At 57.1% G+C, this 11,366-nt stretch overlaps 1 protein-coding gene across 1 annotated transcript; it reads right to left on the bottom strand.

Annotated features, from left to right (window-relative positions):
- Nucleotides 1-8,293: 8,293 nt before the first annotated feature.
- BHLHE41 (basic helix-loop-helix family member e41) lies at nt 8,294-10,644 on the bottom strand (the record flags this gene model as incomplete). Its single annotated transcript, XM_082308424.1, has 5 exons — nt 10,511-10,644; nt 10,236-10,299; nt 9,844-9,951; nt 9,438-9,549; nt 8,294-9,312 (listed from the first exon to the last, which is right to left on the bottom strand). The coding sequence occupies exons 1-5, from the start codon at nt 10,570-10,572 to the stop codon at nt 8,294-8,296; spliced, it is 1,365 nt and encodes a 454-aa protein (XP_082164550.1). The 5' UTR covers nt 10,573-10,644.
- Nucleotides 10,645-11,366: the final 722 nt, after the last annotated feature.

The raw sequence follows: 11,366 nt of genomic DNA, 5'->3' as shown, positions 1-11,366 counted from the left end.
CGGCTGTCTTCTGGTCCCTCTGCTGTGGTGAATTCATGTCCCAGGCAGCTGTCTGCAGGTTGGCTGTGGCTCTCATGCAGAACCCGGTGGCTCCTGTGTCCGGACTTTGTCACGTGAGCAGCAGCAGGATTATGCCGCGGCCAGGACCAGTGACTGCTCTGGGCCCCTTGGCTGCGGTAGGAAACAAACGAGCCAGAGCTGCTGAGGCTGGTAGCAATGTCTTTCCCTGGAGGGTCCGTGGGATGCCATTCACGGTCCTCCAGCCTTGGGCTTTCTGTCTCAGAAGCACACATATGTGGCAGGACTGGGTACGTGACAGACAGGGTGAAGGAGGACTGGCAGCTCCTAAATAAATAAAAAGTTCAGGTATATAAAATGTGTAGCAGATTCTGCTAGGGGGTTAAGCACTCCTGGTGCTAAAGTCCTTTTGTGAAGCTAGGAAAAGGCGGGGGTGCTTGAAAGCTAGTCTTGGTTTTCCAGTGGCATCAGCTGCGCAAATAAAAGGTCTCGCCTTCCCCTACAGACCAGGCTTCGCTTATATCCATAGACCTTCACAGTAACAACATTACTATTTGAGAAGAATCAAAGTGAAAGAGCAGCCTCTACTAAGGAGCTTCCCAGTCGTGGTTTATTAGCCCTCCAGCTGATGCCCTCAAGGGCCACAAACCTCTTGGTCTTTGTTATCTTCTGTACAAGAAAGCAGAATTGGTCCATACCTGCATAATATTGCATTCTGTTTGCTCAAAACGCACTGAGCAAACCTCTTGAACGCCAGGGCTCCGGATCCAACTTGTTTCAAACCTTGAATGCTGCCCGCGGGCAGTGCTAAAAGTTATCATCTCCCCTAACCTGCCGTGACATTGCTGGCTCTACAGACACAGTCCAAAGGCCACGGGTGCCACTTCACCGCACGTCCGTGGCGCGCTCGGGGGTGCTTGGCGGGACAAAGGCAAACTGAGTTTCCTCAGAAGACCAGCAAGCCACGGAGCCCGCACGGGGCTGCCCACAGCCGGCTGACCCGCCTAACGGGTCTGCCCGCCCGGCCGCGGGTTCCGAGCGGAGCTGCACCCGCCCCGGGTGGGCCCTGCACCCGCGGACGTTGCCTTCCCGGCGGTGCGCACCGGCAGCCGCCCCCTCTCGCCCCGGGGCCCGCAGCCGCCGTCAGCCGAGGAGAGACGCGGCCCGCAGCGGGGCAGTCCCTCGCCCGGAGCCGCCGGGGCAGCCAGCCAGCCAGCCAGCAGCGCGGCGGCGGCCGCTTCCCGGGGCAGCCGCCGCTCGCCGCCACGGGGCCGGCGGCCGGTGCGCCTGGGGTAACGCGCGCCGGTCCCCGCGCAACGGCCGCCGGCGGGGGCGGGGCGAGCGACGGGGGCGGGGCGGGCCCCGCCGTTGCCAGGGGCCGGGGCCGGGGCCGGCCCCGGCCCCGCCCCCCCGCGCCCCCCCGCCTCCCCGAGCCGGCGCGGCCCGGGCGCACGTGCAGGGCAGCGTGCGCGGGGTCACGTGGGCGCGCGCGTGACGGCCGTGCCGGCGGCGCGAGGCGGCGGTTGGCGCCTCCGGCTGCCTGAGGGGCGGCCGCGCACTTCGGACTGCGGCGAGGCGGGGCCGGGCGGCGGGGGAGCGGAGCGGGTCGGGTCGGGGCAGCTTTATCGCCAGGCGACCGGCTGGGGCGGCTCTCCGTGCGATCCCGCGCGGAGCCCTGCGGGGCTGGGAGCTGACCCCGATCGCGGGGGTCTCCTCTGCGGCGGAGCCGCCTCCAGGCGGGTCTGATCCCAGCCTTCCGCGGCAAACCGGCTGTCGCCGGCCTTCTGGGTGCCTGTGCGAAACTCTCCAGGGAATGCAGAGAGTTCTCTGACAAAGTAACCCGAACGACCCCCCTCCCCGCTGGGGTTCCGTGCCGGTGTCTCCCAGAACTGCCATCCGGCCCTAGCGCGGGGGCCAGCGCTGGCTTTTCAAACCAGGGGTCGGTGCGCGGCCAGCCACACGCCCAGGAGTGCCACTGTACTGCTTTACCTCTTCTACCGTCTGCACAAGCGCGGATTAGCTAAGTCACGCTCTTTCTTTTCAAGCATGACATAAAGATTTTTCATCTTTAGGAGGGCTGTTCTTCTCAGCCTCTCGGTCACTTGCAGAATAAGAGAGTTCAACTTGCACGTTGAAAAAAGGCATTGTGTTTCTCCGACTACCTCTCCTGCAAACACATTTGGAGATCTTGCTGCCAAGAAAAGCTTTTTTTCTGCATCTCAGGCTGCCTTATTGTTACAGAGTCTGCCCTCGGTGGCTTATGATTGTTTCCATTTGTTTTTGATGGAGATGCTTGTATTCCAGCCAAGGAGAAAAGTCCTGCAGCTGGAACCTAGGGCCCAGTCTTATAACCTGTACTGGAAGCTGTGATCTCCGTACCACGGAAATACTAATCAGGGTCACTACTCACAGGATCCAAGCCTGAAGTCACTTCAGTGGGCTCTGGCCGAGTCTGAAGCCCGTAATGCTGCAACTAGGACCATGCAGACGGACTACTGCTCCTGTGCAGATGGGCTTCTTTGCAAACAACGTTACGGGTACGCAAAGCCATGTGCCTGCCTGCCACCAACTGCAGGGCTGGAGCCTTAGCAATGTTGTTGATAAAGTACAGTGAGAACAGAATCCACTTCAGTGTCTGTCAGCTCAGTTGGCTCTGTAGTGCGGTATTACTCCAAACACACTTGGGGAGCCAATTTTCTGCTGAGTAAGAAGGTGCCATATTTACATAGCTCTTTTCCTGGGGTTGTTCTTTAGAAATTGTTCAGTTGTGAGAGTGACTTGGCCACAAGGGTTTCTTTTTTGGTAACTGGTTCTCCAGGTTTTGGTCTGGATGGGAGTATTTTAGAATGAGAGCTAGACTCACCTTTGAGCTCTGAGAGCAAAACAAGCGAGATGAAATTAGGAGTCGCTTCCCTTTTCTGGCTGCGGGGCTGCAATCGTGCCAACAGCAATACCCAGCAGATGTCTGCACTCAGGGAACTGCTGATATCGGAGGATCGAGGGGACCAGTTCCCAAAGCACTCATCAAAGATTTGTGCTAGTTCGTATCATGTAGTTTCTGTTAGATCAAGCACCTCACGGTGATAAACGGTGAGGGGGAAGGGAATGTGGATGTGCTTCTAACAAGGAACAAATCTGCATTTCTAATTCGATCCCAGAAGATCTCAGCTGAGGTCAAAAGATCTGTAAAGAGTAGCGAAAATCAGCGCACCTGCTTTTAAACTAAAACAGGACAAATGGGGAGAGGGAAATTGAGCTTTAAAAATATGTAAAAGTAAAAAAAAAAAATCCCGAACAACCACCAGGCCTTTATGGAGGCAGGAGGAAGAACTCCCCCCGGCCCCCGTGGCCCAGTAGAGCTGGCTGGGATCACAGTCCCTGCTTTCCGAAAGAAAGGTGACCTGCCTCCTCTGGGGCGCGGCGGGGGTGCCCGGCGGGAAGAGGCGTGCTGGCACCCCAGGACAGGGCAGCAGCGGCAGCAGCAGGTGCGCTGCCACTGGGTGCCCCGTGAGTTCAGTGAGGCAGAACAGCTGCTGCTGCTGGGCCCGGGGCAGGCCAGCTCCGTGCAGCCCGCGGCACTGCCGTTAACTGAGGCTGCAATGAGTTTAGTGTTTGTGACAGATTGACAGCCCTGGAGACTGAAATGCCGTGGCCACAGGAAGGATGCAGAGAGTGAAGTGACAGTGGCGGCTCCCCCTTGCTCACACCCAGCCCACACGTGCTTGGACTGGCACGGGCACTGCTAGCGGCAGGCGAGCCACTGGCCTCTCTCTGCTGCTTTGCAGCGAGCTGCTGAGACTGCAGTATAACCACAGACAGTAAATAGAGATTCAGACATTCTTGAGTGAAACTGGCTCTAAAAAATCCAAGTCTTTTTTTGCAGAGAGGAAATTTGGCATTTTTGTTACTTTCTTTCTTTGAGATTATGTTTTCAAGTTCATGTCTGCAACTAGCAGGCAGAAAACTTCTCAAAGGCGGCAAAGATCACATGACTCCAGGAGCTGATGTTTGGAGGGAAAAGGAAATACGTTGCGAGACCCAGGGTGCGGGACAGACTAGTAAGTTTACTGGTGCTGAAACAGACATTGCACACAGTCCCCAGGCTTGCTGGATGTCAAAGACATTCAGTCTGCCCTGACTAGAAGTGAAAATTAAACGAACAAACAAACAAGCCCCAAAAGCTAGACTTAGGACCTACTCCAAAGCCTGTTATGCTCGAGAAAAGGACTCACATTGACTTAATTGGTAGGTCAGGCCTTTCTTAAACAGGGCTGACAGTCGATTGGAGTTCTATAACTGTAATCCTTCCAAACATAAAAACGTTCATTGCCTTCAGTGGGAGGTACATGATATTACCTTCCATTGGCTTAACAATTTCAGCCGTGTTTATTTAACAAACTATAACGGAGCCTTTCATGCCATTATAATATACTGGGTAAATAAGACCTGTTTTCAAAGTTTATTGCTTAAGAAAATACATTTGCCAGCTTACGTCCCTTATCTTGTGGTTTATGAGAAAATAGAGTATGTACTCAAGTGTGTATACAGTACATGTAGCAGCCAGTCCTGCACCCCTAGCACTTGAGAAGTGGAGACGGGAGTCCATATATCATAGCGTTATAGGAAGGAGGTAGGAAATAACAAGCGTTGATAATACATGTTTGCATACAAGTGAATGTATATTTAAGCCTGTCAGGCTCTTGTCCATTGCTTGTATGATTTTTTTAACCTCGAGAAAATAGGAAACATGCAATTTGATTTAGGCTCCAAAGGGATCTGAGGAAGCCTGGAATTTAATAATAAAAGCTGACTGTGGGGTCCCTCCTGTCATTTGCCTTTTGCCTCCAGCAGCAGTGGGTAAGCAGCCTCAATTACAAACCTTTTTTTCACGTGTTTGCTTTTGCTAGGCATTGGTATTATCTGAACACACATATTTTGTCTTTGTGTTTTATGTAATAAAATTTAATAGACTCCACTGATGCTGCAACTTGGCATGAAGTCATTTGGCGTGTTTGATTCAAGGGCTAATAAAAATAAGCCTTCCTGTTGTTGTACATGGTAAATACCGAAATTGATAAACCCCTAGAAGGATCTAGGTTTATAGCCCAATGAAATCTAAACTGATTCATATTCCCAAAGGCTGGAAATTTGAAAAAGACCCACGCTCAGGTTTCAAACCACCCAAGTTGTTCATGAGGGGTATGATTTTTTTGAAAAGTGCTCATGGCTCCACCCTTTCTGTGCATCTAACAACATGGCAGGAAGGACTTTGTGCCCAGCAAGGCCGATTCCCTCCCTGGTGTGAGGAGCTGGAGTACATGAGCACGTTTGTCCCAGTGGAACTCCGGCCACGTAACAAGTGTTAAGCCGTTTAAGTATGCGGGTCAAAGTAAAATGGTTGGCGAGTTACCGAGCTGAAGGGTTGAACCGAGTTCACTTTCATTCCTGTGATAACGCGAGGCGCAGAACGGGATCGAAAGGCAACTGAAGTCAGACGCAAGTTTTTCCATTACCTTTGATAAGCTTTGATTTCAGCCCACAAATAATTGACTTCAACAGGTATACTGATGCAATGTAGCGGCCTTTGGGCCGTTATCATCACTTCATGGAAAAAGCACTTCTATGTGCCCATTGGTATCTGTACAGAGAGCCTTCCTATCTCTGATAGGAATTAATTTTACTCTAGCTTCCACCTGAAAAGACGTACATCGATTTCTTAAGAATCCCACTTGAACAGTTTAAAAGGAGCGCTTGTTTTTCACCCAATTTATAATTCCTCCTGTATTTTAAAGGTCTGCCGGAATCAACACGAGTCTTGGAGTTTTCTCTTACGTTTGCGTTCCAACTTCACTCCCTGTCAGTGTGGCTGCGGGTAGGGAGTCGCTGGTATTGCAGAACCAGTAGAGGGAGCACGAAACGCTTCCTTTATATTTCTCTCTTACATAAACATTGGCTACTGTTGGAGGGTTTTCTTAATTTTAGTTCTCTGGAACAGGAAGCATTTTTGAAAGAAAAGGTGATCTGCGGCTCAGATATTAAATCTGTGGAAGCCTTTAGGGTGCTGCATTTCCATGCTGGGAATTACTCGCCTGTTTCCACCACTCCATTCCCCCTCCTGCTCTCCCCCCCTGGAAACCTTCCGTTTTCTAGAGGATTTCCAAGCTGGGACATACATCATTCCTCCAGAGTTGATGATACATCATTGGATTGTCGTACAAATTATAAAGTTTGCTCACTGTGAACAAAGATAGCTTCCACGCAGCACCAGGGCTGTAAAGCGTGAATTTTAAAGATAAAATTAATATTTTCCAAAAAAGAAGAGGAAAAAAGTAGATGTCGGGAAGAAACACGTATGTTCCACAAGCACGCTGTACGCTTTGCTCTGCGAAACATGCGTATCTGAAAACAGAGTTTGCTGAAGGGAGTTAAAGGAAACCAAGCACATTGAAACCCAGATTAAAAACGTGGAAAGGCATTAAATGATCATCGTCAGCCACACAATCGTACAATTTGAAGCTCAAGGCACCCATTATTATGTATTATCGTAAGGATTTTTAATTAGTAGACAACCCCATTTTGTGTATTAAAGTTTTTATTCCTTAGTAAGAATTTTTTTAATCACAAAATAGTGTGGAAATATTTAGATAATAGAATTCATGGAGTGCTGGAAAATACTGAATATAAAGATTGATTTCTAATATATCACATACTAAACTGTTCTAAAACAGCTGGTTTCTTGCAGACAGGATTTATTTTTTTTAATAATTTAAGACAGCATAAGCTTGTATCAAGCATAAGCATTGTAACAAAAGTGCAACTTTTTCAGCAAATCCTCCCGAAAGATATTTAACTCAAAATATCATTAACACATATTTTCTCCCTACAAAAATAGCATGTCAGACATCATTAATTGGATGTATTAACAACTATTTACATACAGCCACTCCGTAGGCTAGTAACATTTTTGTTTTTGTGGTTTTTTTGTGTTTTTTTTTTTTTTTTTTAACGTTGTTTAAACACAGCGTTTGAGGCAAACAGTAGCAACAGCAGCAGCAGATGCACCAAAGGGACTGACAGACCCGGCCACGCGCTCGCTCCTCGCCAGGCTGTTGTGTCTCACCTCTTACATAACATTCAAGTGAGATTTCTCACAGTGCTACCTTGGCAACAAACTAAAAATATCTAGGCAAGGTCTTGGTTTAAGCCTTATTATAAAAGCTTTATCTGTGTGATTATCTGGCGGCTGGTTTGTCTCCAGAAAGGGAAATGGCGATATTTGAGCATGGGATGAGGGGAGAACCCATACGGGAAACTTACCCCAACCGGTCTAATCGTTTCTGATTGCACAGTGAGGTGTTCACCTACGGCCTCCAGCTTGTGTCGTTCGGAATTTGGGATAAAATGAGTTCAGGCTGACGAGCTGCTCTGTGTTTTCTTGGGGGAAATTGGGGGGGGGTGGAGGGTGTCTTTTTGTAGTTCAGTGCAGAAACATTCATTTTATACAGCAAGGTTCAGGGAAAAATCTCTGGGGGACGTACTGAATTAAATAAAGACAGGGTGAGAACAAACCCACTTGCCACACCTGTATACCTTAGCCGAAAAAAAGAATCGGAAAATCGGTTCCGCGCTGGGTCTGACCCCCTCCCCTCGCACACCCAGCGCCGGCAGGAGCCAGCGGCACCCCCGGGTGCTCAAGGCACTGCAGGTTTGGGCTCAGGCTCCCTCCCTCCTCGCTCCGGTTCCCAGTAAAGTGCTAGCGCAGGTGCTGGGGTCTGCCCTGCCTCGCCCCGCCGCCCGCACCCCGAGCCCGCCCGGCGGGTGCAGCTGCCCGAGGGGGACGCGGGGACGCCGCACCGACCCGCTCACGTAAGGTGCAACATTTCGGTTACCTCAGAGAGAGAAACAAAAAAAGTATCCTTACTGGTTTTTCTTCCTTCTTCCGTTTCGGTTGGTTTTTTTTTTTTCCTTAACATACTTATGCATTTATAAAGCCAAACATTAAAAAAATACTGAGTAGCAAATTTTATCCTTGACGGTCCTCCGCGGGGGCAGCGCCGGCACCGGCCGCCTCGGCAGCGGGGCTCCCCGCGGGGGCGGCCGCTCCCCCGGGCCGGGCCCCCGGCACCCCGCGGCCGCCAGCGCCCGGCCCGGCCCGGCCCCGCCCTCCGTGGGGAACCGGGGGCGCAGGTGCCGGCCCGACGGCCCCTCCCCGCCAGTCCGAGGGGAGGGCGGCGGCGGCGGCGGGGAGCCCCGGGGGCTCCCGGCCGGCGGCGTCTCACGGGCCCTCGGCGCCGGGCTCCTCGGCGGCGGCGGCCTCGGCCTCCTCGCCGGGCTCGGCGGCGGCCAGCCCGGCGGCGGCGGCGAAGGGGTGCGGGAGGTGGGGCGCGGGGGGCAGCCCGGCGGCCGCCTTCTCGGCGGGGCCGAGCACGGAGGAGAGGCAGGGGAAGGAGGCGGCGGCGGCGGCGGCGGCCGCCGCGGCGGCCGCCTGGGCCGGGATGCCCGGGTAGAGGAGCGGGATGGGGGCGGCGGGGTAGAGATACTTCTCCAGGCTGCCTTTATCCAGGAAGGGCTGCATGTAGGCGGCGGCGGCGGAGGGGGAGATGAAGTAGAAGGGCAGGCAGAAGGGGGCCGCCGCCGCCGGCTGTCCGAAGGGGGCCCCGCCGCCGCCCGCCCCCAGGGCCATCAGCGAGCCCAGCAGGGCGGCGTCGGGCCTCACCAGCGCCGCCGCCGCCGCCTCGGCGCCCCGCGCCGCCAGCCCCGGCGGGCCGGGCAGGGGGCTGCCGCCGCGGTCCAGCTTCAGCCGCTTGGGCGCGGGGGGCGCCTCGTCCCCCGACGGCTCCTGCTTGATGGCCAGGGCGGGCAGCGCCGCCGCGCCCGCCGCCGCGGGGCCGCGCTCGGGGCGCGCCTCGCCCTCCCCGCCGTAGCCGCTGTCCGTGTCCGTGTCGGTCTCGGCGCTGAGCTCGGCGGCGTGAGTCCGCTGGATGACGGGCACGCAGTTAGCCTGGCCCTCCGGCTTGTGGCCCGGCGCGCAGGGGGGGGCGGGCGGGGAGGAAGAGGAGGACGAGGAGGATCCCTTGCTGAGGGGGCCCGGCGGCGGGGAGAGGAGCTGGGGGCCGGGGAGGAACTGCGAGGAGATGGAGTGCAGGTGGCCGAGGAGCTGGGCGCATCGCTGCTCGCGGGGGGTCCAGCTCTCGAAGCGGGAGAGGTACTGCAGCACTTCCTTGGCGCACGTCTGAAAGCCCGAGTGGAAGGCGTCCAGGTCGGCCTGCACCGGCGACTTCATGGACCGCTCCCCTGCGGGGGGAGACCGGGAGGGGACGGCGTTTGCCCGCGGCTCCGGCGTGGGGAGCCCCGCTCCGCGGCTCCCCCCGCCCGCGCCCGGTGCGCCCCTGCGGCGGCGCCCCCCGGGGCCCGCTTACCGTTCTGCAGAGCGATGATCTTCTGGTGCTGCTGCTCCGTTAAGGCTGTCAGCGCTTTCAAGTGTTTCAAAGTCAATTCCAGCACCACCGCTTTCTCCAGGTGTCCCAGCGTCTGCCAAGGCAAGGGAAGGGGGCGGCTCGGCTACCTCCCGGCAGGCTCGGCCACCACCTCCGTAACTTCGGGGAAACCGGTCCCCGAGGGGCGTTACGGCCAGGGCCGCCGCCGCAGCCAGGCGGGCGGGCAGGCAGGCAGGCAGCCCGGCAGGCAGGCAGCCCGGCGGGCGGGCAGGCAGGCAGGCAGGCAGGCAGCCCGGCGTCCCGCGCCCCCGCCGCCCCGGGGGCTGCGCAGCGGGCAGGCTGCCGGCGCCCACATTTGCATGTACAGAGACGCTCCTCTGCACCTTACCGTCAATTTCAGATGCTCGGGCAGTAAATCCTTCAGCTGGGCAATGCATTCGTTAATCCTGTCTCGCCTCTTCTTTTCTATCAGTCTGTGTGGCAGTTTGTACGTTTCCTAACGAGCAAAATCCGGAAAAGCCAAGCGTTAGACAGAGTCCCTCGGAACGACGATCAAAACCAAAACAAATGTCATGCCGACCACATGCCGCGCAAATTATCGCCAAGGCACCGCTCTCCCCGCCGTGCCGCGCCAGCTCGCTCGTAAACCCGCTTGCCATTCGGGGGCAAGTTAAAAAGCGCAGCCCCCGGGGATGCTCTCGGGAGCGAAGCCGCGCCGCAAAATTCAGCGAGCCCCAGTTAAGCGCTTAAGCGAGAACAGCCCCAGAAACTTACTCTTACCTTGCTCTCGTCCCTCTTCACGCCTCTTTTGGGTTTGCACATATACAGGGAAGGGTAGTCCAGCCTGGAGAAAAACACACAGGTCCAGCATGGGCAGGAGCCAGAGCTAGCCTAGCACCTCCTGGAGCGGGCAGGCAGCCGCCGAGCGCTCTGCCCGAAGGGCCGGGCAGGGGCCGCCCGGGTCCGCCCGCCGCGCAGCCGGCGCTGCTTCCAGCGCCTGACGGCACTTTCTCCAGCAGACGAGAGGAGAGGGAGACACTGCCCCGGCGCCTTACCCTATAAAATCCCTGTGCTCCAGCAGCTGCCTCTCCGGCAAGCGGGAGATTCCTTCATCCATGTCTGGCAGCGGCTGACGTTTCGTCGCTGCTTTTGACGGAGCCCGCGGGATGCTGCGATCGGTCTTCGGAGATCCGCGAGCGACGCTGCGCACATGCAGCCTCCGTCCCCCTCTCCCGTGCAGTGGCGAAAGTGTGCGGCAGTTCGGCCCCCCCCGCCGCCGCCGCCGCCCCCCTGCCCGCCGCGCTCCCGCTCCGCTCCCCGCGCACACGCTGCGCCGCGACTTTGCGCCCGCCGCCGCCGCCGCGCCGTGCCTGCCCGCGGGGCACGCGCGCCGCCAGCCAGCCCCGCACCCGGCTCACGTGCGGCGCGCGCCGGGCGGGCGGGGGGCGGGGCCGGGGGGCGGGGCGGGCGGGACCGGGGGTGTGGGGCGGGGGGGGGGGGGCCTCCGCGGGCTGGCGGGGGGGGTCCCCGCCGCCGGCCCTGCGAGACAGCGGCTCTCCCCCGTGCTGGTGCCGTTATCATCGTCGTCGTCATTAGTATTGCCGTGATTGCTGCCATCGTTATCGCACCCTTATGGTTTCTACCGTTTTATCGTTTGTATTTGGGGAGGAGGCCCGCCCCTGGAACGCCTGCCTGCCGGGCGGGCAGGGGGTCACGTCCGCTGCACGTTTGGTGCGCACTTAGGGATGCGTGGGCACGAACGCGCGTGTTCGCGGCGCGGCAGCGGCAGCCCGGGGCGCTCCCCGCCTGAGCGCCGCCGCGCCGCAGCTCTCGCCCCCCGCCGGCTGCGCCCGGCCGCCGCTGCTCCCGGCGGCTCTCCCGCCCGACCTTTGGACGGGAGCCCGCGCTGCC

The sequence above is a fragment of the Platalea leucorodia genome, assembly GCF_965183815.1.
Source record: "Platalea leucorodia genome assembly, chromosome: 4".
Taxonomy (NCBI): Eukaryota; Metazoa; Chordata; class Aves; order Pelecaniformes; family Threskiornithidae; genus Platalea; species Platalea leucorodia.
The sequence above is the reverse complement of the archived record's forward strand: the minus strand, read 5'-3'. Positions and strand labels throughout refer to the sequence as shown.